Below are 24,767 nucleotides of genomic sequence, written 5' to 3' on the forward strand. Positions count from 1 at the left end.
CGACACTTTATAATAGAATCAAATATATTTTTTATTAAAATTATCCCTCATATTTTTCAGGTACAAATAATATAAAAACGAGTATAATTCTATTAAATTCAACACTTTAAACTAGAATCAAGTATATTTTTAATTAGCTTGAGCACGATTTTTTTCCTACTTAATATAATTTCTCCTAAATTCAGTATCATTTAAAGAAAATCTATTATATTTTTAATCCAATTGGATACCGTTTTAAAAAAATATAGTATATTTTTCATCTAATTGATGTGGAAAAAGAATCATACTTAATTTGATAGAAAATATATTAGATTATAGTTTATATTGAATTTTAAAAAAATTATATTTATTTTTAATTTTTTATATTTAAAATATTAAAAATAATTAGGTAAGTATATTTGAGTAAAAGTGGAAACATAAATTTTTTTCAATAAGAACTGCATGTAAAATTGCGTTACCGAATGCAAATTTTCCCATGTTTATGATCCAAATTTCAATTTACCCGTCAAAATTTGTCAATATTGCAAAAAGTTACAACAGTAAGTACATAATTAATTTTCTATAAATTCTTCAATAATACCAGGCTCGGTTATTTTTCTCGCCGTCCTTCGAGCCTGCGTCATCGTCGCTGGAGGACGCCGGAATTCGCCGCTGGTATCTCCTCCTCTCCGCCGTCCTTTATTTTCTCCGCCGTCGCTACCCAATTATGCGCGCGTTCTTCTTTACCCTCTCTTCCTCCTTACCAAACCTAGGGTTCGTGCTAGGGTTTTCCTGTACTGCTGTCTCCGTACACTTGGCAGGTCTTTCCTCGTCGCCCTGTCTGTTTGATTATTCTTTTTTTCTCAACGGAGCTCGTTGCAGCGACTGGACGTATTTCCTTCACTCGCCCCCTTCCTTGTTGCCACAAAAGTCATCTTCGCATACAAGTAGTCCACTTCCTCCTCTCTTTTGATCAATCGAAGAATAAAAATCGCGTTTGATATCTTTCTTCGCTAACTGGGTCGGTGGAACGCCGCTTGTCCGGTAAGCATTCTCTTCCTTGCTAGGCATGCTTATGCCATGATTGCTCGTTCTCTCCCTCTCTTCTTGCCATTACGCTACACTCCTTTTCCTTCCTACTATATCTTCTTTGCTCAATATCGTTCACAACCGCAGGTCTCTCCTTTTCTGTATTGCCCTTCCCATCCACCATCTCGCAAAGAAAGCAAAAGCATTCTTAATCGCATATTTGTTTGTTGAAGTAATATAAAATGTTCTCAGTTCTGCCTCATTCTCGGAGTTGGCTATAATCCTCCCTGGTTCCATGAAATAGTGATCTCAGTTTGTCCAGATGATTCAATGAATTTCACGTGTCTTGTGTTGTTCTTTATATTATTATATGATCAAATCATCTATCGAATGTTGATAATGCAGTTCATTGCATAATGGAGCACACTGAAGATGAGTGTCGTATGGTCAGTGATCACCAGGGGAAGCAAGATGATGAGGTAGGTTTTTTAATTTGGTTGTTGTTGAATTATCTCTTGGAAAATATCTTATTCCATTCAAGATAAGAGAAAAATTGCCATTGTAATTACATTTCTTTAAATTATAGTCGTTTAAATCATGGGAATCTTTAGATTGTTTTCATGTTGGACCTTGATTGTGGCAGAACTCTATGATGCTAAATTGTAGTCATTCATGTATGCTCAACAGTGGCATGAAAAATGACTGGTTTACTCTAGCTGAATTCTTTAGGTCTAATCACAGAAGAGTTGATTCCATAAAATAAAGAAGTCATGTATTATTTCTAGAATTTAGGGAAAGAATAGTTTTCTTTCAGCTTTGCTATAAAGGATAACTGCATGTATATATGTCTCAATGTAGAAACCTTAGATCTTAGATACCAATGTGGGAGTAAATCCACTACTCCAATAACTCTAATTGCCTAATAATTTTAGCATTCACTTTCAAGTTGAAGCATAGATAGTATTAATGTCTAGCTTGTTAAATGAACTAAAAGTGTAGACTAAGATATGACCACAAACATATTATTTTCACTAAGTGGAACAAAACTTAAGGAGGTAATGAAGCGTACCATCAATGATTTCTTCAATTGTAAAACAACAAAGCTTGCCAATCACAAATTAAAAAGTTATGGAAATAGTGTCTGGAGCATGGAAGAGATGATCCCTTCATCCTCAAACTAGCCAACTCATTGGTAAAAGAGAGTAAAGGAAGAGAGGATGAAGTAAAATGAGAAAATAGAGAGGTCTCACTCTTAGGAATTAATCTTGCATGGCTTCTTCCATACAAAATTAAGCAATAGACTGAGGGAAAAGGAGAGCATTGGAAGGCTCTAGAAGAAAATGGATATAGCGGGGTTTGATTCTTTGTTAGATTCAACAAAATGATAGCATTGCATTTTCTCAGTTGAGATGTTCACTGGAAATGGAATACACTATTTGACCATTTGCCAGTAGTAGAAAATGAGAATATAATGTTTCCTTTATTCAGATCTTTATTAAAGATGGAAAGCATAATTCATCCCTTTACCAGGAGCAAAATAAAACAGGTTCAAGTCTTCGCTAGAAATGGAAATTACTTCTCACCTTTGCCTCACAGAATGAGTACTTTTCTTTGTTCAGGTTTCCACCAGCTTTTAGGCATTACAATTGTGCCACACAAATAGAGTTGGATTTCAAAGGATGATTTAAACCAGTGGATGAAACAGGAAAATTAGGTTAGGTTTTTTTTGGAAAACCTTAACTCCAGTAAGGAGGATCTAATATCATGTAGAATTTGGGGAAATGAAAATATTTTATTGTTTCTATTGTAAAGGGGTATCTGCATATATGTGAATGCATAATTCCAGATCTAAAACAATGATGTGGGAAACCCTCCAATAACCCTATCATCTAATTGTGTCATTTTCATTTGATAACATTATAATAAGCCTCAGAAATATAGTTTTCTGATTTGAACTGATATATTATCATGTTCCGAATTGATAGGATGCAGATGGTATATTATATATCCTCAGGAAGATTTTCAGTCAAATTCTGATCAATTTAGAAGTTGACCATACTCTAATTCAATTTTGAAAATTCTGTTCCATCCACCAACATTGATCCCAGAAATGAAATTTGACTGGAGTTTCTTTTTTGTTTATATCACTAGGTCTTGGTGATTGTTAGAAACATCAGTCAGCATTGGTCAATAAGGATGGTATGGTGCTGGATCTAAATGAAACCAAATGACATGCTCTACAAGCATACTCTTAGTACTAAAGTGCCATATGTTGTTTGGATGGCTACACATTACAAAAATCAGGCAATATACACTGTATTTGCCTGATATCATTGTCTTGGCATTCAAAGAACAAAGGATCGGATACATTTAGTATTCAGTGCTTGATTGGTCTCATATTATACAGTTAGCTTATTCTTCCATTTCTTTTATGATGTCATCAGTTTGCCAAGAACAGACATTTTATGTGTGTGTGTGTTTTCACTTGGAGTTTCTTTAGCTCTCACTACATGGAGACTTTTTATCTTTACTTTTCATTTGAAACTAAATTTGGAGTTTAGACCTCGAGATTATCATATTTACAATATTTCATATATTTGCAGGAAAGTCTTGCACGCCTTGAGGAACATCGAAAATCAATTGATGCAAAAATGACACTCCGCCATAGTAATTTGAATCCTGAAAGACCAGGTAAGCATACAGTGGGATGCAGTGCTTTCTAGTTTTATACTGCTTTATAGAGACAGCTGCAATGATACTTTTCATCCAATACTCATGAGGGAAGGAAAAAAAAATTCCCACGCCTTTTCCTACCTATCTTCTCCATCCAAATCAAATGCCCATTCTTTTTTCTCCTTCCTTTTTTTTGGTTCTATCGTTTATTTCCAAGGAAACACACTTTAGAGTTTCCGAGATCTGGTTGAGGCCTTTATTCTAATGTCAGTCTCCAACCTTCATCACTGGATTGCAAGGACCAACCTTCATGATGTTGAATCTGCGCCTTTTTTATGTCAGAAAATTGGAATGTAATAGGGTTTGATAACCCAAGTAGTCGCTTAAAGATAATATCTAAGGCAAACTTGTTGCAAATAGCAAATCCACAAATTGATTATTAGAGTAGACAAATTCTGAGATAATTTTATTGGATTGCATCTTCTCTTTGACAATTGTTGTCTGTGTTTTGTGCTCCTGTGGAACACTAAATTAGAGGTTACATACATTGTGTTGCAGTTGTTACTATATAACTTCATTGACTCTTTAGAATCATATCTCAATTTTATTATTCAGTTAATTGTGATAAGTTCATGCATTATTAGGGTCGTAGCTCTACACTTCAACTTTGCACTAGACATGCTGCTTCTTGCTCTTCTAAAAGTTTAAACTACCCTAGAAGCATGCAACATCTCGTTATGAAGCTTTTGTTTGTGGGAGCACTTGCCCAATCAACATTAATGTACACCATGATCCAAAGATGACTTTTATCCTAATACGGATGAGCTTTCCCTGGAATTTCTTTAGGTAGCATAGAATTTACAAGTTGCTGTGAAAGATCATCAGTTTCACTTTGAGATCTATAGGATATCAATTGGGTTTGCTCCTAATATAGTAGTTTTCTCAAGCATGTCAACTACAAAATTCCGCTAGGAGATGTGTTGGGGGTAGCTAGGTGCATGGCCTTGAAGGGAGTAACAAATATACCCAAACTTTCCAATTTGACATGTTGGGGATAGCTAGGTGCATGGCCATGAAGGCGAAACAAATATGCCCAAACTTCCTTAGTTGGTGCACTTGAACCTTTGTTTTTTTGTTGGTACTCCCTCTTTTTGGCCCATTGTCGGTTTGGGCAACAAACTCACAGTGTTTGTTTACTCCTTGTCCCACAACTGGCAGAGTGGTGGTGTCAAAGTTGGAGTGGAACTTAGAGACTGAGGGTGAGGACAGACTACAGCTTACAAGCACTTAGGATTGTTGTTCATAATGACATTTTGGTCCATGTCAATTAAGAGTCTCCTTAGTGAGGCCTATGGGATGGCATCATTCCGGCTTGTCTGACCATTGTGAGTATGTGGTGCCGAGTGACTAGTAAGGATAGGCCATGGTCTCCCTCCTGTCTTGAACCATCTCACTTTGCAATTTATTGGAAGTGAAGAGCTCTTGTGTGAAGAAAAATGACTCTTGCTCGAAGAACATCTCAAAGCGGTGCTTTTTCTCAGGTAGAAGCACGAAGAACTCCTGCCCTGCAAGTTATGTCAACCTTCCCTGCAAGCGAGATTATGAGGTTGTTGTGGCTGAATTGGTTGGTTACCTTGGCTTACTGATCCTTATTGAAGCTTGCCTATATTAACTCCTGGTCCATCCAAAAAACTGTCAAGTGCCATGAGTTACCTATCATAAATATCCCTCTTTTTGAACATGCTGGATCTGGGATTGAAGCATTTGGACCAAGATTTCCATATGGAAGGGATAGGGTATTAGTATATTGGATAGATAATTTAAATGCATAATTTATCCTCTATAAAAGGAAATATTGAATGACTAGATTGTATATATTTGATTTGTTATGCCATCAGGGGTTGTCGCAAGGGGGTGCTGGACTGGTTATTTAGTTAGGTTGGTAGGTATCGAGTGTCCGTCGAACATATGTTTATTATTCAACAATATAAAAACTACATTTTGCACCTTGTATCATTTGGTATTTGTTTATGAATCTCTTGTATTTACAATCAGATTCAGAACAGGAAAGAAAGCAGAAATCAATTAAATAGATTTTTATGCAAACTTGTATAATTATAAGAAAAATAAGTTCAAGTGAGATGTACTACACTTTGGAGGAGCTAAATAAAGAAAAAAGAATTATGTTGTCAAATTAAGAGGGCAATTTGCCTATGTAAAACTACAGGAAAAAAGGAACTTTTATGCAAGGAGAGATTTCTTCCTAGCGAAAAGTCAAACGAGTGTTCTCAGGACTCATCTCCAACTACATCCATATAATTGGTTAAGATTTTTTAGTACTTAAATTTAGCCCAATATAGGCATTTTAGTCTAAGCAATTATAAATTAGTCATTCTGCAAGTATTTAGTGGACTAACTCTCTGCTACTTATAAAATTTGCTAATTCAGGTCCATGGCTAAGCTATTTTATGCCATTTGGTAAAATTGTAGTCTTGGTCTAGCAACATGGTCTGGATTGTTGATAAACTCAGCTTCGTTAAAGATCTTTTTGGTCCAATTTTTAATCAGGAATTTTAGGATGATTATATTTACTTCAAATGAAGGGGAGTCTTGGCGCAACGGTAAAGTTGTTACTTTGTGACCAAAAGGTCATGGGTTCGAATCATGAAAATAGCCTCTTGCAAAAAGCAGGGTAAGACTGCGTAGGATCCTTTTTTTTATATTTACTTCAAATACATTGATTTGGAAATAGCCAACTCAAAACTGTATTAACGCTACAATTTGTGGGTATTTTTCAGTTCACTGTAAAGGAATCCTAGTCTTAATCATGAAGATTTTTGGGCTGTTTTTTTTGGCCAACTGCTTGACCATTTGGTTAACCTCTTGGTTCATGTATTTTTCCTGTAATTCTACAATGATCGCTTATCTCAGTAAAACTTACACATCTCAGTATTTCTTTCTTATAGTAACATATCATTTTTTTAATTTGTCTTTCTTGTGGATGAGCTTCGTAGACTGTCCAATGAACCTATGCCACAGATCCTAGCAAGACCGTTCTTAATAGTCAATATTGCAAGATTTTGAACTATCTATTAATAAGCTATGTGGAAAACTAAAACATAGAAATAATGCAATGTTACTTTTATCGACAACTTGGTGATTTAAGAGTGAAAGTTCTTTTGTATCTCTGTTCCAGATTCTGGATTCCTCAGGACATTAGACTCCAGTATCAAACGTAATACTGCTGTTACCAAAAAGCTTAGGCAGATAAATGATGAGCAAAGAGAAGCCCTATTGGATGAGCTGAGAGGTGTCAACATGAGCAAGTTTGTTAGTGAAGCTGTTACTGCTATTTGTGAAGCCAAGCTTCGAGCTTCAGATATTCAAGCAGCAGTGCAGGTAGTATCCATTTTTTGTGATTGCTAATTATACTGACATGCATCTTGAGTCTGTGTCTGTTAAAAGGATGTTGTTGTCTATTTACTCAGTATTTTGTTTTGGTTAACTTGTACATGTGCAAACCTCGATTTTGTGTTAGACAATATCCTTGTCATAAATGAAATTTCTACTTTAAGATCCTTTTACATGGAATCAAGCAGTTCTCATGAACTATTGGTTAAATTATACTTAATTAATTCTCTAATCTGTTGCATCATTTTGTGGAATGGGTAAGCTGTTAATTTGCTTCATAATTGGATGCATTTGTTTCAACTTGTGTAATTAGCAGGTAGTTGAATGACTGTTTGGTAAACTGAATGTATTTGGTCGAGGTCATATATGTGATTTTCTATGGTAAACTATCTCAATTTCATGTTTTTTTTGTACCTGCTATTACCAAGGAAAGTTGATAAACTTTTTCTTCCATAAGATGTAAATGTGAAATTGTGCTTTTGTTATTAAAATTGGGCTCCTCAATGATAGTTTAGACCAAGGTTTTAATCTCATTCTAAGTTAGGTCTATAGTCCCCAATCGCAGCAAATTGTTTCGTGTCGTTTCAGCTGAATAATAAGAGGATGAGGATAAAGTATAAGAAGAGGTTGTAGAGGAAGCTTTTCCTGGGAGGTGTTGCTAATGCTAGAGAAACACTAGTCATGGCTAGGAGTACAAATGAGCCAAGCCGTTCGTGAGCCGTTTGTGAGCAGCTCGAAGTTGACTGAGCTCGAGCCTAATTATTATGGGCTCGGTGGCTCATCGAGCCAAATGAGCCAGAAATAATATATATTTTTATAATATATAATATATTAATTTATTTATTAAAAAATAATAAAAAAATAAAAAAATTCAAGTTTGAGCTTGAGCTTGAGCTCAAGCCCATAATTAAATATCGAGCTCGAGCTCAACTCTACAGGCTCGAGCTCAACTCTACAGGCTCAAGCTCGAGCCCGTATAAATCGAGCCGAGCTCGAGCCTAGACTGGCTCGAGCACGGCTTGGCTTGGCTACTCATGACACACCCTCAACATCTCCCTTGCAAGCTGGTGTTGAAGGAGGAAGCTTAAGGGTTTTGGAGTGGAGGAGCAGCTGACATGGAGCTTCTTGCAAGAATGAATGTTTCAGAGCTTCTCGCTTTAAAGGATGAGCGATTCAGCTGCAATGAAGGCACAAAGTTTAAGTTCTGCTCATTTGCTCATATTCCGAGTGTTTTGGAGCTTCTCACATGCCTGGTTGGCTGACAGAACTAAAAATTGCGTGTGTGCCTATCAACACATCTTGAGATATTAATCACTGGTTTAGTCTTGATGTTATTAACTTGGGGCACTGCACTGGATCTTTTCTCTATCTTTTCATTGACTTTGAGATAATTTGGTTGCTAATGTTTAGTTTGTATTTGAGAAATGATTATTGCACTTCTTTTCGAATATCTAAATGCTGATCTTGATGTTCTTCAATCTTGAAAGAATTCTATTATGCATCTGCTGTAACTCATCTAATGCTGACCTGTATTTGGAGTAAACTTTGAGTGCTCGTTTGGTAGTATTCGTCATGCTTTTATTGTTTCTTTGTAGACAAAATCAATCAGATGTAAACAGGAACCTCTACATGGACCCGCCTATTGTGGCCTTGTTTGATGCCCTAATCTTTTTATGCCTGTTATCATGCAGGTTTGCTCTTTGCTTCATCAAAGATACAATGACTTTGCACCTTCCCTAATTCAGGGCCTGCTTAAAATTTTCTTTCCTGGAAAAACCGGTGATGATTTAGATGCCGATAGGAATTCAAGGGCTATGAAGAAAAGGAGTACTCTGAAACTTCTTGTTGAACTTTATTTTGTTGGGGTGGTTGATGATTGCAGCATTCTTCTAAACATTATAAAGGATCTTACTGCTCTGGACCATTTGAAGGATAGGGAAACAACACAGACTAATTTGTCACTTCTCACAAGTTTTACCCGACAAGGAAGATTTTTTTTGGGCCTTCAACTAGCTGGACAAGAAATTTATGATGAGGTAACATATTGGCTATCCATAAATTTGATGCTTGCACTAATATGATATTATAGTAATGTTTGTGTTGCTATGTATATTTTGTAGGTGGTTTTATTACACTTGTGTTGGTATTAGCATACTAAATTAATGAATGTTTAAGTGCTTAATATTTTCAGAAATATTGGTGCCATGATTCATAGTTGGTCCATGACTCATGCTGGCTACGTTCAGTTGGTGTATTTCAGTATATTGGGTCGTGCTGTCCAATGCAAACAAAAATATATAAAATATTTTTTTACTGTTCAATGTAAGTGCATATTACTGCCATATGCATATTATTGACTGATTAATACAGACACTTACATTGGACCTAAAGAAATTTAGTTTTTTTTTGTTTGCATTGACATGAAAGTTGTGTTGATACCTAGTGGACCATAATTCTCCTTCCATCGAACTAATAGCTTCTTGTCATGTCTACTGCAGTTTTTTGCTGTCCTTAATGTCACTGCAGATCAGAAAAAGTTTTTCAAGAAAGCATTACATACATATTATGATGCCGTAACTGAATTACTTCTGTCGGAACATAATGTAAGTTTGACTAAATCAAGTAATTTATATGCATTTACTATTCTTTCTGTGTTCTCTCTCTAATGTTTTATTCTAATTTTTTTCTCTACGTCTGTGCTATGACTTGTTTATGGTGTTGTTTCAGTCACTTCGGCTAATGGAACTTGAGAATGCAAAGGTCTTGAATGCTAAAGGGGAGCTTAGTGACGAAAATACTGCATCATACGAGAAACTCAGGAAGTCTTTTGATCAATTATTCCGTGGTGTCTCTTCGTATGTTTTTTCTTTGATGTTTCTTATCTTGTTGTTATGTGGATATCTATATCAATAGTATTCAGCACATTCATTTATTCACATTTTAATCTTCTGTTTCATATACAGTTTAGCTGAAGCACTTGATGTGCAACCTCCTGTAATGCCAGATGATGGTCATTCAACTCGAGTTACCACAGGAATTGATGCAGCATCTTCCACTTCAGTGAAAGAGGCATCTATTCTTGAACCTGTATGGGATGATGAAGATACAAGGGCATTTTATGAGTCATTACCTGACCTCAGGTTTGTTTGGAAGTAGTCATCATTAATTTTTAAACCTACAGAAATGCTATAGTGTAATTTATTGGTTGTTATTATGTTGTCTATTCTCATGGTTTAAGAATTTTATCAAACAATCAGTTGGGAATCTTATTGTGTTTTGTTACTCGTCAGAGCATTTGTTCCTGCTGTTTTACTTGGAGAAGCTGAACCAAAGTTGAATGACCAACAACTGAAAGCACATGATCAGCAAAGTGTAAGAATCAATTGGCCTTTACATTTATTTATTTTTATTCAAATTCATCTGGGGAAGTTCTCCTGAGGTGTTTTAACCAGAAAGATGGATGCTACTCGTTATTTTTATTTATGCCAGTGCCTGAAAGTTGGATAAGAATGCCTTGGTATGGGGAATCTAGCGCGTGCCTCAATAGTGCATGTTCGCCTGGCTTATATTATCTAGGATGTTCTGTATGATATGCATAATAGCATATAACTTGTAGTGCATTAGTAGCTAGCATGGACTTTAATCTTGACCATTATTATGGCATTATGCAGTTTAACTCAAAAACACTATATTGGACACTTGGAGAATGCTAAATTATTTTTCTCAAACCTAATAATCAAAGAAATATGTTAAATAATGATATTATATTAATCTTCCATCGCAGCTAACCATTAATACTATTGAGTTGGTAGTTTCTTCAGAAAATTCATGCCAATCATGGAAGTGAGGTTTCTAGATGTTATATCCTGAGTTAATTGTGGAAGGCTATTCTGACAAAATACAACTTTAAGGACCCTGTAATTGTCATCCTTCCCAGTTCCCATGTATCCAAATGAAAACTAGTACAATTCCTTTTCTTTCTTTACCTTCCATTTTTCTACCGGCATGAATCAGCATAAGTTGCAAGTGGGATTCAGAAATATATCTTTTAGATAGAGAGCAATGACAGGTCCATTTATAAAACTACAACCATCTAAATATATTATAAATTGCATCTTTTTGGACATGATTGCCTTTGAATGAATCTGAATGGTTTAGAAAACACTGCATGGAGTCAAACCTAACCCAGTCATTTTCATGATGTGCCCTGGCCAGCATGGATTTCAGTGAACCATCCTAGCTTCGACTTGTGGTTCTAGGATTTTTTATTTATTCATTTAAAAATTATACAAAAAATGTAAGACACTAAAGAATTTAGATCGAAAATAATTTTTTTTTTAAGAAGTGAGAAATTCCATTTTGTAATCAAACATTATACTTTCCTTTGAGAGTTCATGCTCAGCTCAACTCACTGTTGCTGTTGCTGAATGAACTATGGAGATGAAATATGTGCGCTTAGAAAAAATGGGTGGATCTACATAATCATAAACTCTACTTTTGGCTCTATGATTCTTGCCCAACTTTGACTGATATACTGAGGTGTGTGAAATCAGTGGCATCATCAATTTCACAAATGAACCTCACCTAATTTCACAAGTGAAAATTTTGATCCTTTCCCAACTTTGACTGATAAAACTGGACATTTAAATTTATATATCAAACTTTGGAGAGGGATTTCTAGGAATTTTAGATGAAGCTTTAGGTTAGTGGTGTGGGGTTGGGGAGGGAGTATTTATAGGATTTTTTAAAAGATTTTTTCAAGGCATTTTGGTAACTATATGATCAATTGATAGAAATATTCTCATGATTTTAATTTTATAAGTGTTGAAGAGTAAAATGGCCTTTTTAGTAAATTTTTGATAGGGGTAAATGAATAAGTTGTGTTCAAACTTGTCACTTGGCCTTTGTCTGACCCTTCTTGCAGCTAGCAAGCCTCATCTTGCCTCGTGTTGAACATAATTTGTGTTATGTGCCTAGCACAGGTTTGTTCCAGGTTTTGCCTAACATGGCCAGGCCTCAAGGTCAATGCTTGGTTTGAGGTGTGCGGTTTAGGCCAAGCCAGTGTTCTAAACGGCTGTTGAGGCAGCTGTCTAGGCGCCACCTAGGCGGGAGGTTGGCATCAACCTCACCGCCTTGAGGCGGTAACTCACCTCCTTCCGCCATCGCTGCGCTTGGAACCGTTGTCACCATTACCGTAGTTTCGTCACCATGACGCGTCATTGGGTCCGGACGCGTCGCTTGGGCTCGGCGACAAGTTCGGACATGTTGTTGGGCCAGACGCATCGCTCGAGCCTAGCGACGAGTTCGGATGTGTAACCCGAGCCCCATGACAGGCCTGACGATGAGCTTGGATGCATTGCGCAGTCCCGGCAACACATCCTAACTCGTCGCGCTGTCTCGATGACCTGTTAGACTCATCGCCCGACCGAAACAGGTACACAGGTAAGTTGTAAGTTTGAGTTTAATTAAATAACTTTAGATTAATAATTTTAATCAACTCTTAGCTATCATTGAGATAATTTAAATAAACTTAATTCATAATAAAATTATCACATTAATTTAATATATATATATATATATATATATATATATATATATATATTTTTAAAATATATATTTTTTATTTTTAAATGTTTAGATTAAATTTTAATTTTTAATTAATATATTTTATTAAAAGTAAATATTATAAAGAATAATGATTATGTATAATATCATTTATAAAAAATAGTAAAAAAATTCAATTGCCTAGGCCGTAGGTGTTCATTAACTGTCCCACCACCGCCTATCGCTATTTACAAAGTCGGCCTGTCTATGGTTAGGTCATGCATGACATGGCATGGTTAGGCTGACCGGCTTGGTCCAATTGCCATCTCTACCGTTTTGGTTTATTGCCTATTTTGACTGTTCAACCTACTCTATTTGTCGATATGTTTGGTTTTCTCAGCTCTTGTAGTTTGTCTAGGACTCTAGTCCATCAACTTGTCTATGCTGCTGGATGCTCTAGCCTAATAGCTCGCTTGACTCATTTGTCTCACCAAATTTGACAAACCTGTTGATCCTAGTTGTCCTACTCGACTTAGTCATTTTGCCTAATCTTCTTGGCCTGCTCAAACCATCTATCCTACTCACCCCAGCCAGTTCCCCAATCTCATTTTGTTTGCTCCGGCCTGTCTGATTTGTTCAACCCTCTTTTTTTCTTCCTTGGAAGATGGAAGATACTATGAATATGCATTCTTTAAAATGGTGGAAGTACTATTTAAGAAGGATCATCAAAGAATAATGATTTCATGGAATTGTTACCAATACATGGATTACTTTTTCTTGCTAGCTAAGCACACCTTAATATTTAACATTTACCATATTTTGGTCTGGATTACTAAAATGTTCGAATGCATTCCAATTTTTCTCATGTAATAAGCTATACCATCAGTGGGCATAAAAAGAATGCATATATAAGTATATGAACCCTTTTTTGTTCCAAAATATTTTTGGGTATGATTATTGAAGTTAGTAAGATTTGTTGAGTGACAATGCTTAGAAGATTGATTATATATTTAATTATAGTTTGTAATATCTATTAAATTCTAGAAGCTGGGGAGTCATGTTGGTCACTCCTTCACCATGTTTAAATTATCATATAAGTTATTGTTCTTTCATGAGTTTAATTTTGTAGTATTTTGTTTTATTAGGAAAATACATTGGAGCTAGACACTGATACACAAGATGCTTCTGAGACTTGTGTTGATCCAGAATCTTCACCAAAGTGTAAAACAGAAGTAAAGGGAAAGGATAAAGATGAAAAAGATAAGGAAAAAATGAGAGATTCTGATAAAGAAAAACCTAAAGATGACACTGAAAAGAAAGACGGGGACAAGGATAAGATAAAAGGTCTTGATGGAACGAGTTTGGATAGTCTGTTACAGAGACTTCCGGGTTGTGTAAGCCGTGATCTTATTGATCAGCTGACGGTGAGGCCATTTGGTTCATTTCTGTTTTATGCTTTATGTTGTTTGCTACTAGAACTGATGTAAAATATAAAACTATGTGACTTCTCTCAGGTAGAGTTTTGTTACTTGAATTCTAAGACAAATAGAAAGAAATTAGTTCGAGCACTCTTCAATGTACCAAGGACTTCCTTAGAGTTGTTGCCATACTATTCTCGAATGGTGGCAACATTGTCAACATGTATGAAGGATGTGCCACCAATGCTATTGTCAATGCTAGAAGAGGAGTTCAACTTTCTCATAAATAAGAAGGTATATTTGGAGCTTCACAGCAACCTTGTTGAATGCTAAATTTCAGATCAGAAAGAGTTATTCTCAATGTCAGCTATTTGTTCTGTTGAAACATGTGTACAAATATTTTTAACACTTAATATTCTAAGTTGTGATTTCCCATTTTTAGGATCAAACCAATATCGAGACAAAGATAAAGAACATTAGGTTTATTGGAGAACTAAGCAAGTTCAAAATTGCATCTGCAGGTCTTGTATTTACTTGCTTGAAGGTATGCTTGAAATTGCAAGTCTTGTTTAGATTTTCGATATATCGTAAGTCTGGTTGCCCAATATACTTTATTTATTATTTTGCAGTTTGCACTGTTCATTTGTTATTAAGATTCATGATTCTATAACAGTAAAATCAAAATTTCCTATCTAGGTGGATAGTGCTTGTTAGGTGACTGCCTCCTGATATCTTTTTTTTAACCCTTTTAAGAGTCTACAGGAAAAATGATTATGTTTTGGGGAAAACAATTTCTCAGAAGTCATTTTGTAGCCATACTGGTTAGTTAAGCTATGGTGGGAGTCTTGTTTGAAGTGCAAATGGCCCCAAAGAACATAACCTCTTTACTGCTTAATATTTAGACTCAATTTGAACTTGAATTGCACTCACATCCATGGTATTTTGATCAATATTCATTTGGAATTGAAAGATAGAAATTAAGCATGAAAAATAACATATTTATAATGTTCCAAATTATACCTATTTTTAGGGATTTTTGTTGGATAAATTATTTTGGAGCAATTAGGCTGGCTCCAAAAAATGAATAAATAAAAGAAACTAGGTTCTATGCTCTGGATATATGCAAAAGATATTGATAAATTCTATAGATTGGAAGGCATAATGGGTCAATTAGTTAATGTAATAATATATGATTTAGTTAATTCGAAAAATTATTAATGATATAGTTGTGCATAGAGCTCAATTTGAGGTATAAGGTTCGTGTAGTTGACCTGAAATAGTGGGACTTGGGACAAACAAAAGTTGACGATGGTGACAATGACTTAGATCAACTTGATAAGCAAGCACAAAGGTTTATGGATTTGCTCAGCTATAATCAGCATTATGTCTGGTGGCTTTTCCCCTTGTGGGTATCAAATGTTAGAGCATTACTAGCCAATTTTCAAAGGTTATCAACTTTCTCATGCCAGATGGAAGATGGCAATGTTTTTTATTGGAAGCACGCTGATAACCTGGATCCTGTGTGTGGATGGACTCCTTAGTATGCTTGTTGTGGGCTATATATTCCAAGTATACTTTGTGTTTAATAACCTGGATCCTGTGTGTGGATGGACTCCTTAGTATGCTTGTTGTGGGCTATATATTCCAAGTATACTTTGTGTTTATTTCCATTGACATTTAAGAACCATTTTTATGTGGTTAATCAAGTTGAGAGTTTTCTTCATGATGCTAGAACTAAGTTAATGACTGGCTGGTACAAAATCACTGTTAATTTGCTGAGATTTACTAATTCATGAGTCAATAGATGGCTGGAAGATTTAGAGGTCGACATGCAGATTTATTCAGGTGCAAACTCATATACCGTTGGTTCATCAACTATAAACCAAGATAAGGTTAAAAGTTGAGGAATGTATGGCTTTACATTCTGTTGGTGCAATCATGGGATTATAGTGTTTTGATATATGTCCAATATGTTGTTCTAGGTAGATGTGTCAAGTAGGTCAACCAAATATTTGACATTGGATAAAATCTAAACAGGTCCAAGTCAAACAAAAATTTGGTAGATGGAGAAGTCCGGAAGTTGGCAAATGAAAAGTGCAACAGGAAGTTGGCAAGAGGAAAGTGGAATAGGTATTGGTAGTGAAAGTTCAAGCAAGTCAGTGAGACCGGATGTGTGGCAGTGGAACTTTAGCAGGTCAAAGTGAACTAGATGCTTGACAAGTGATGGGACCATTGGAAGCTTGGTAAGTGATGGAAGTCTCAAGCCATTTAAATTGTCCAATCGTTAGTTTGTGTGTGATTTTATGTTTGTGTTATTTTATATTTCCCGCTGTCTACAAACTAATTTTTAGACAAACACACGAAAGAAAAGTGAGGATCTAGTTATCCTAGTTGTGTTTCACGATCTAACACATTCCATGTTAGATTGAGCCCAAAAGCTGGGAACTCAAGGAAAAGTACCAGATAGTAGAGAAGGGTAAAATTCTGCTTAGATATTTATTAGACTCTAACATAGCTTATAACACCTGATGACAAAAGAACCAATGTGGATTTAAACTATTAACTCTAGTACCCTTTTTCAAGCTGCAGTGTAGATATTGATTTATGTTCTGCCAAAAGTCCCACAAATCAAAAACACAGGACTGAATGACACAAGGAAGATACTGTATTGGTTCAATGGTTGAAGATCAATGGTTTACACTGTGATTGAGTAGATCTCCAGAAATAAATCTTTGTCGAGTATAATTTTCTTCCTCTATTTCTTTCAAATTGAAAATACTCCATGTCATTGAAGTTTTCTATAAATGGAATGTTGAATTATGAAGCATTGTAGAGTAAATGAGATAAGGTTTAGTAGTTACTGTTGTGACATAAACAAGGAAAAGTATCATGTGAGAGATTAAGTAATATTCGATATTAATCCAACGGACTAGGACTAGATGTCATAGATGAGTTTGAATTCTGATGTCTAATCGGGAGAATAGAAAGAGGATACCGGAGAAAATAATTAACCTCTTTTGAGATTGCAATGTTAGAGACTTGATGAAAGTGTTGCACTATGATGTGATAGGTTAGATTATGTTGAGTTTAATCTGTCTGGCCACTTCTGTGTGGTGTTTAATTTGGTTTACGCTAATGTTATTTCGGGGCAAAAAGAGTTCTATTAGGTGCCAAGTTAGGATGAGTTAGGTAAAAGATAGTAGCTTTACATGAAACTCCAAGAGATCGTTGGTGGTTGGCATCATGGATTAAAATCTCGTTCCTTTTTGCCCGATAGGAGAAACATTTCGTTCCGCTCATGAACTAGCACAAGCATGCCTTTGGTGCTGACACGCTCTGAGGCCTCGTGGGCGCGTCGCGCTGGCCCAACAACACGTCCGAAGGCATCGTGTGGGCTCGGCAACTCATCCGGAGGTGTTGTACTGCCTGGCGTCGCTTCCGGAGGTGTCACACAGGCTCAATGATACATCCGAAGGCATTGGCTCGATGACGTGTCCAAACGCGTTGTGCGGGCCCGACAACACGTCCGGAGGCCTTGTGCTGCCTGGCGACATGTCCAAACGCATTGCGTGGGCTTGAACAGTGGGGGCGGGTGAAGGTTTTAATTTAATTAAATAACTTATGTTAATAGTTTTAATCAACTCTAAATTGTGGAACCACGACATTAGTGGCCCTAGGTCGTCCGCTACCATTGGGAGGAAGCTAAAGCTGGGAAGCCCAAGTTTAAATAATTTTAATCAACTCTAGCTATGATTGAGATAATTTAAATAGGTTTAATTTAAGCTTAAGAAAATTTTCCTAATATATATATAATATTTTATTTTTTATATTTAAATATTTATATTAAAATTTTATTTTTAATTAATATATTTTATATTTAAAAAAATATTGAAACTAAGTCGGCATGACATGATACGGTATTGAAACCGTATCGTTCCGGTTGGGACCGAAATCTCGACACGGCTCTATGGTTGGCATCTGTATTAAGTTCTTAAATGTCCTACTTTTATGTAGGAATCAAGGAGAAAAAATATTCCTAGTATTTAGTATTATGCTGGAATTACTTAGTTTAATAACCCTGCAGGAATTTATATTGCTAAGAAAACAAATCCTATATATTGTTCTTGTTATTTTTGTACTTTTTCCTAAAATATGCAAGAATAGTGGTAGATTTGGATTTTTTTTTCCTTGTTTGATTTCACCAAATCCTTTATTACATAGGCATTATGTTTTGTGAGTCATACATGTTGAATGTTGAATAGGTAACAGATAACATGATTTGACTTGGCATACCTGCGATTTCTATTCTTTCATCAGTCTTGTAATGTAACCTCAATTTGTTGGGAAGCGGGGCTCATTTGAAAATTCTGTAATTTAATTTACTGCAATATTATTCAGGCCTGTCTTGATGATTTCACTCATCATAACATTGATGTTGCTTGCAATCTTCTTGAAACTTGTGGTCGGTTTTTGTATCGATCACCTGAAACTACCATACGCATGGCAAACATGTTGGAGATTCTGATGCGACTGAAAAATGTGAAGAATTTGGATCCCCGTCATAGTACATTGGTTGAAAATGCCTATTACTTGTGCAAACCTCCTGAGCGTTCTGCTCGAGTTACTAAAGTCCGTCCTCCATTACATCAGGTTTGCTTTTTTTTTTTTTACTTGTTGAACCTTTCTCTTTTCATTCATATGAACTGCACTAAGGAAGTTTCTTTTCCCTTTGCAGTATATCAGAAAACTGATTTTCTCAGATCTTGACAAGTCGACAGTGGAGCATGTTCTGCGTCAGCTGCGCAAACTACCTTGGTCTGAATGCGAACCATACATATTAAAGTGCTTCTTGAAGGTTCACAAGGGGAAATATAGTCAAGTACATCTTATTGCTGTTCTCACTGGAGGGCTTGGTCGCTACCATGACGAATTTGTAGTTGCACTTATAGATGAGGTCAATTTCTTAAGGGCTTGAATACTTTCACTGCAGTATTTATTGAAAAACAAAGAATTTTTTTATTTTGTTTCTTGGTATTTTGAACTATAGAAAATTTCACATTTCAACATTTTTATAAATTGACTGTCGTTTTTCCCCCTGTACTAAAGCCACTTTAAAAATCTGATTTTATTTTTCATGCAATCAGAAAACCTGGGATGAGATGAACTGCTTTAGGTGAATATCATTTTTTGGTGATTTATTGCTTATGAAGCCCATGCTTCTGGACTCTTTATGGTGTTTAATCTGGATCATGTATGTTGATTCAGTTGGAAGATAATATTTCTGCAATTATTAGTAGATATTGGCATTGGAAATTCACATACTTGCCATGTCTTTGATTGACATCATTTCTACTACAATGTTTTGTTCATTGTATCATCTTTAGAAAAATTCAATAGCTGAGTATTTTGCTTTTCTACTTCAAAATAGTTTTCATCTAGTCATTGTATTCTTTTAGAGCTACTAAATACTTAAGTAATTTGCTGGGAATTCTTACAGAACCAAGTTAAAGATTTGTGCTATGTTTGCATATCAGATGTTTACTAACAAAAAACAAGATCATGTTAAATTCCTTTTAGAAATAGTTTGTAGTTGTATTATGAATATGTTTTAGCTCACCACATGTGCTTGTCTGTGTGAAGAAAGTATGATTCGATTGTTGACCAAATAATGTTGCACCATTGTGTTGCTTGGGACTTATAAAAATGAAAAGGTAATGTTATGATTCCTACTTGAGATTCAATATTAAATGTGCTCAGAGTTTACTCCTTCAAACTTACTAATGCAAACACGGTGTTTCAGTTAAAATGTTTTACATTTTTCAAAGAGTTTATTTCAGTAAGATCTCTTTAGAAAAATAAGCTTTTAAGTCTTATGATGGAAATTTATTGTTTTATTTTAGGTGTGTTAATTAGTTTTGGTAAGTTTTAATTTAGAAAATGGTATAGTTTTTGTAGGAGTTTAATTTTGGTTTAGTTTTTTGCAATTTGATTATTTTCTAGTTTGGTTTGGTTAGGTTAGAGTCTATAAAACACATCCAATTCATAAGTTTATTTTGCCTTTCAATTGAATAAAAATTTCTCTTGTTTAATCTCAATATGTGTTTCTTATTTCTCTGTTTGATAGTTATTCCTGATACTGTGTCAATTCTGTTCCTATTCTGTATGTAAGTTTGGAGTTTGATTTTGGTATTGCATCATTTATGTTATTGACAATTAAAAGGAAAAGGGTGGAAAAAAGTGAGTTTCTACCAACTGGTTGTCTTTACATCCTTGCGTTGGATAAACATTGCTGCATCTGACAAATTGTTATGTAAAAAGGACAGCCAGAAGCTCCTATCAATGCTGGGCTCGGGGAAGGGTCTATTGTATGCAACCTTATCCCTCTTTGCAAGAGGTTATTTTTGAGACTCGAACTCGTGACCTCTAGGTCACATGGCAGCAACTTTATTGTTGCGCAACAAATTGTTATGTATTAATATTTAATTATGCCAAATAGTGTATCATATCCTTGATTATTGTGTTAGTCATAAATAATACATTTTGCACTGAACCAGAGTTACATGAATAATTGTATTAGTAGTTAGAAGTTGGATCAAACACTTCGTCCATTGAATTGTGCTCTAGGATAAATCACCATTTGATACGTTAGCACCAAATACGTTTGGAATTTATGCTCATAGGGTTTGAACATTTGTGTTGATCTCACATAGTTTTAATTTTGACCTAGAAGCAGAGTTACATGAATAATTGCATTAGTAGTTAGTAGTTGACCTCTTTATCATGTGGGCTAAGTGCAGAACAAGTGAGCTTAAGTGCGTGTATCGGTGTCTTCAGTCCGTTTGCCACTTTTAGTGGAATTTGTGATTGTTTTGATTAGAACAATGATTTACATAGCATGTTTGCCTTATTAGTTGGAGTCTTCTAAATGGATCTTATCTCCTCCATTGAATTGTGCACAAGGTTATATCACCTTTTGACAATTTAGCATTATATACTGAACTAGTTAGATCCATGGCTATAGGGTTTAGGGGCATTTTTTAACATTGGTTGACTTGGTCTGATGTGACCCTCAATCTTCTTTTGTTCTGGCTTAGAATCAGCATTGGCAGCTTTGCCTTTTGCAAAAATATTCACCTCCGAAAAGTCTGTAAGTTATTAGTCAACACATTGACTGCCGTTTAATTCTTAATACTAAGTTTATGTAATGGATCAATGGGCAGGTGTAAATTATTGCAATTAATGAATCATATAGATGCAATAAATTTGAGGTTTTTTTATGAATATGTATGCAATGAGTATGTTTTCAATTATAGAGATGCAGAAAAACCATCATCTTTAGTATTTTATTTTCGTTGCATCCAAATACTCCGTTTGATGCTTAACAAGTTGCTAACATACCAATTGAACATATCGTAGGTACTTGAGGAAATTAGACTGGGATTAGAATTGAATGATTATGAGATGCAGCAGCGGCGGCTTGCTCATATGAGATTGCTTGGGGAGCTATACAATTATGAGCACATTGATTCCTCCGTAGTGTTTGAAACACTTTACCTGATTATTTGCTATGGTTATGGATCATCAGAAGTAAGCATCTGGCATTAGGGTTTGGTGATTTTATTCATGATATCATTATGTGATCAACATAAAATTATGAAATGTTACTCTTACGGTCTATTTGTTTCATAGAAAACATTTACTTGGATTTTTTTTTAATTTTCTAATATTTGGAGTGATGAAAAATTTTGGTCGGATTTTTGTCATAGCTAACATAAAATGTGGTCATTTTAGGGGAAAGTGAATTCCACTTTAAATGAGTACTATTCTTTTTTGCCCACATGTCTGTGAGCCCTCAACCTTCTTCCCTCATCCATAAGCCTTCATCTGTGAGTGCCCCTACTACTGTCAATTTTTTATACAGGTAATGTTTTATGTGAAACAAGCAGACCCTTAGTGATTTTAATTCGACAGTTATCTGGATATAGGTAAGGGTCCCCAATTTTTCAATTTGATCAATGGTCTGCATTTCCTGACCTGTTCCACTGTTCAATTTGTTAAGCATTGTCTTGGCCTGCCAAAACTCAGTTTAACCTGGGCTGGTCAAGTTGACACTTTCCTATGTAGGATTTTATAACCATTTGTAGTTCAGCAGTTACATCTGTTGTTTCTCCCTTGGTGTAGCCTCACTCTCTTCTTTCCCATCTACTTTAATCTGGGGAAGTTATGGCTGAAACAAGTTATTTATATGCATCTTTTAAATCCAATTTGTGTTTACTTCAGTTCAAATGAATTAACTTGGCTATTAGCTAACAGTGCCCATGTTTGAGTAAAGTGGTAATTCTGCATTGGCACTTCTATGATCCAAAAAAGCATGATGTCCCTACTGAAATCAGCATTGCTATTTATTTTCTTCACATCTAATTCATTTATTGTTTCAAGTTTAAGGAGTTGCTAACTTTCCATCTGTCACCAAAGATGGATAGTAAGAGGGAGCAATTATTAGCTTTTGGTTATGGAGGTCATTTATGTTATTATACCCAACTTTTGTCAGACTATGCATAAATCTGCTGTCTAAAAAAAATATGGTATTATGTATTTCCCTACTTTGTTTTTCTTGTAATTGTGGCATATGGTGGTGGGGACAGGATCTTCTGGTCCCCTTGTCCTGGTCCGCTCCTGGACCGGGACAAGGGGATTGGTGGGGGGTAATGGGCCCCCACCTATTAACAGGTGGGGGTCATTGCCTCCCACCAATGCAAAGGCTGGACCAATTGCGAACCAGAGGATCCGCCCCCATGGTGGTGATGTATCATCTTAGGTTTGCTAGATCTAACAGTGGAATATTTTGAGAAAGCTGCGTATCAATTTAGTTATCAATGATAACAATGGAAGATGAGACTGACTGATGTTTTCCTTTCAGCAAGATACTTTGGATCCACCAGAAGATTGTTTCCGTATCAGATTGATAGTTACACTTCTTCAGACGTGTGGTCACTATTTTGATAGAGGTTCTTCCAAGAGAAAGCTTGATAGATTCTTGATATATTTTCAACAGTATGTTCTAAGCAAAGGTCCAATACCATTCGACATTGAGTTTGACATTCAGGTTAGTCCACTACTTGCTTGAGTCATCCTGTTTAAGGATTTGTCTGTTTCTACTCAGGAAATTAGATTTGCTTACTGGAACATCATTGCAGGACATGTTTGCAGAATTACGACCTGATATGACTAGGTACTCAACAATTGAGGAAGTTAATATCGCACTTGTTGAACTTGAGGAACATGAGCGAACTTTCTCAGCTGATAAGATCTACAGTGAGAAGCACTCAGATGGTGAATCTCAAAAAGGTCAATCTCAGTCAGTTTCAACAATTAATGTCAATGGACAAGGTACAACAAATGGAATAGAGAATGGTAGGGTTCATGATGCAGCAGGGGATAGTGATAGCTACTCTGACAATGGTAGCATTTATCACGATGGGCATGAAGACGAGGAAGAACCAATGTATGAAGACAAATCGGATGATGGGTCGGATGGTGATGAGGATGATGATGAAGATGATGGTGCAGTTGGATCTGATGAGGAAGACAATGTCCACGTTAGGCAGAAATTGGTGCAGGTGGATCCCAATGAAGAAGAGGACTTTGACCGTGAGTTGAAGACTCTGATGCAGGAAAGCTTGGAATCAAGAAAGCTGGACATAAGGGCTAGGCCTACTATTAATATGATAATACCAATGAATGTTTTTGATGGTTCTAAGGACCCGAGGTTTGTCGAGGGGGAGAGTGGTGAAGACACTGTAGAGGAAGATGGTGGTGGAGGACCAAACAAGGTGAGAGTTAAAGTGCTGATGAAAAGAGGCAACAAGCAGCAAACAAAGCAAATGTATGTCCCCCATGACTGCACTCTCGTGCAAAGTACAAAACAAAAGGAAGCCGCTGAGTTGGAAGAGAAACAACATCTGAAGAAGCGGATTCTGGAATATAATGAGAGGGAAGAAGAGGAACTAAGTGGAGCATCATTGCAAGCTGGGAACTGGATGCAATCTGGGAACAGCAGTGGTAACCGGACTGCAGTCCGAGGTAATTGGGATGGTATGAGGATGGGTTTGCGGCCACGACAACATCCACATCCATCTAGTGGGTACTATCATTCGCATGGTAGGAGAAGATGATCATACTAAATGGTAATTTTGGTTAGCAAATTGAGTTGGCGTGCTCAGTACCATTAGTGGCTGGAGAGATCTTCTGAATGCAAGTAACCTTTGGTGGTTGTTATCAGAGATGCGATTGGCATTTACAAAGGCAATAAGATGATTCTGCCATCAGATCCTGAAATGAACGTGGAGGTTCTTGGTTGTGTTTGTGAAAATGATCTGAATAAGTTATTGTAATACCACAGCGTTGTCTACTGCAGCTTGTTTCGTCCACTCGACTGATACTTCCATAATTGTGTGCGTTTCTCTGTTGGTGGATCTGGTAGGGGGTAGGATGCAATGAAATGGGAGTGATTTATTCCTTCTATGATTTCATTTCGGTATTGGGAAGAATAATTTGAAACTACTCATTATAAAGACTGAGCTGTTCCATTCCATTCATCCCAAAATTCAAGAGTTGAAAGGTTGCATTTCGTCCCTGTTAAATATACAACTGCTGAAGTCATTATCTAAAACAATTAGATTATAGATAAATAAATTGTGTGAAAAGGTGGAT

The 24,767-nt window shown here is 35.9% G+C and overlaps 1 protein-coding gene across 2 annotated transcripts; it reads left to right on the plus strand.

The window, feature by feature from the left end:
* Positions 1 to 587: 587 nt before the first annotated feature.
* Positions 588 to 24,684, plus strand: LOC121967732 (regulator of nonsense transcripts UPF2-like). 2 transcript variants are annotated; one of them, XM_042518139.1, is made up of 17 exons: positions 588 to 654; positions 1,414 to 1,487; positions 3,612 to 3,699; positions 6,878 to 7,080; positions 8,784 to 9,128; positions 9,591 to 9,695; positions 9,820 to 9,947; positions 10,056 to 10,232; positions 10,383 to 10,464; positions 13,782 to 14,060; positions 14,151 to 14,348; positions 14,497 to 14,598; positions 18,453 to 18,704; positions 18,790 to 19,008; positions 21,471 to 21,641; positions 22,975 to 23,160; positions 23,252 to 24,684. In XM_042518139.1, the coding sequence occupies exons 2-17, from the start codon at positions 1,425 to 1,427 to the stop codon at positions 24,227 to 24,229; spliced, it is 3,576 nt and encodes a 1,191-aa protein (XP_042374073.1). In that variant the 5' UTR covers positions 588 to 654; positions 1,414 to 1,424; the 3' UTR covers positions 24,230 to 24,684. The 2 variants fall into 2 exon arrangements, with proteins under 2 accessions (XP_042374073.1, XP_042374074.1); XM_042518140.1 differs by lacking the exon at positions 588 to 654 and adding an exon at positions 959 to 1,023.
* The last annotated feature ends 83 nt before the right edge of the window (positions 24,685 to 24,767 follow it).

Source organism: Zingiber officinale, chromosome 3B (genome assembly GCF_018446385.1).
Source record: "Zingiber officinale cultivar Zhangliang chromosome 3B, Zo_v1.1, whole genome shotgun sequence".
Lineage (NCBI taxonomy): Eukaryota > Viridiplantae > Streptophyta > Magnoliopsida > Zingiberales > Zingiberaceae > Zingiber > Zingiber officinale.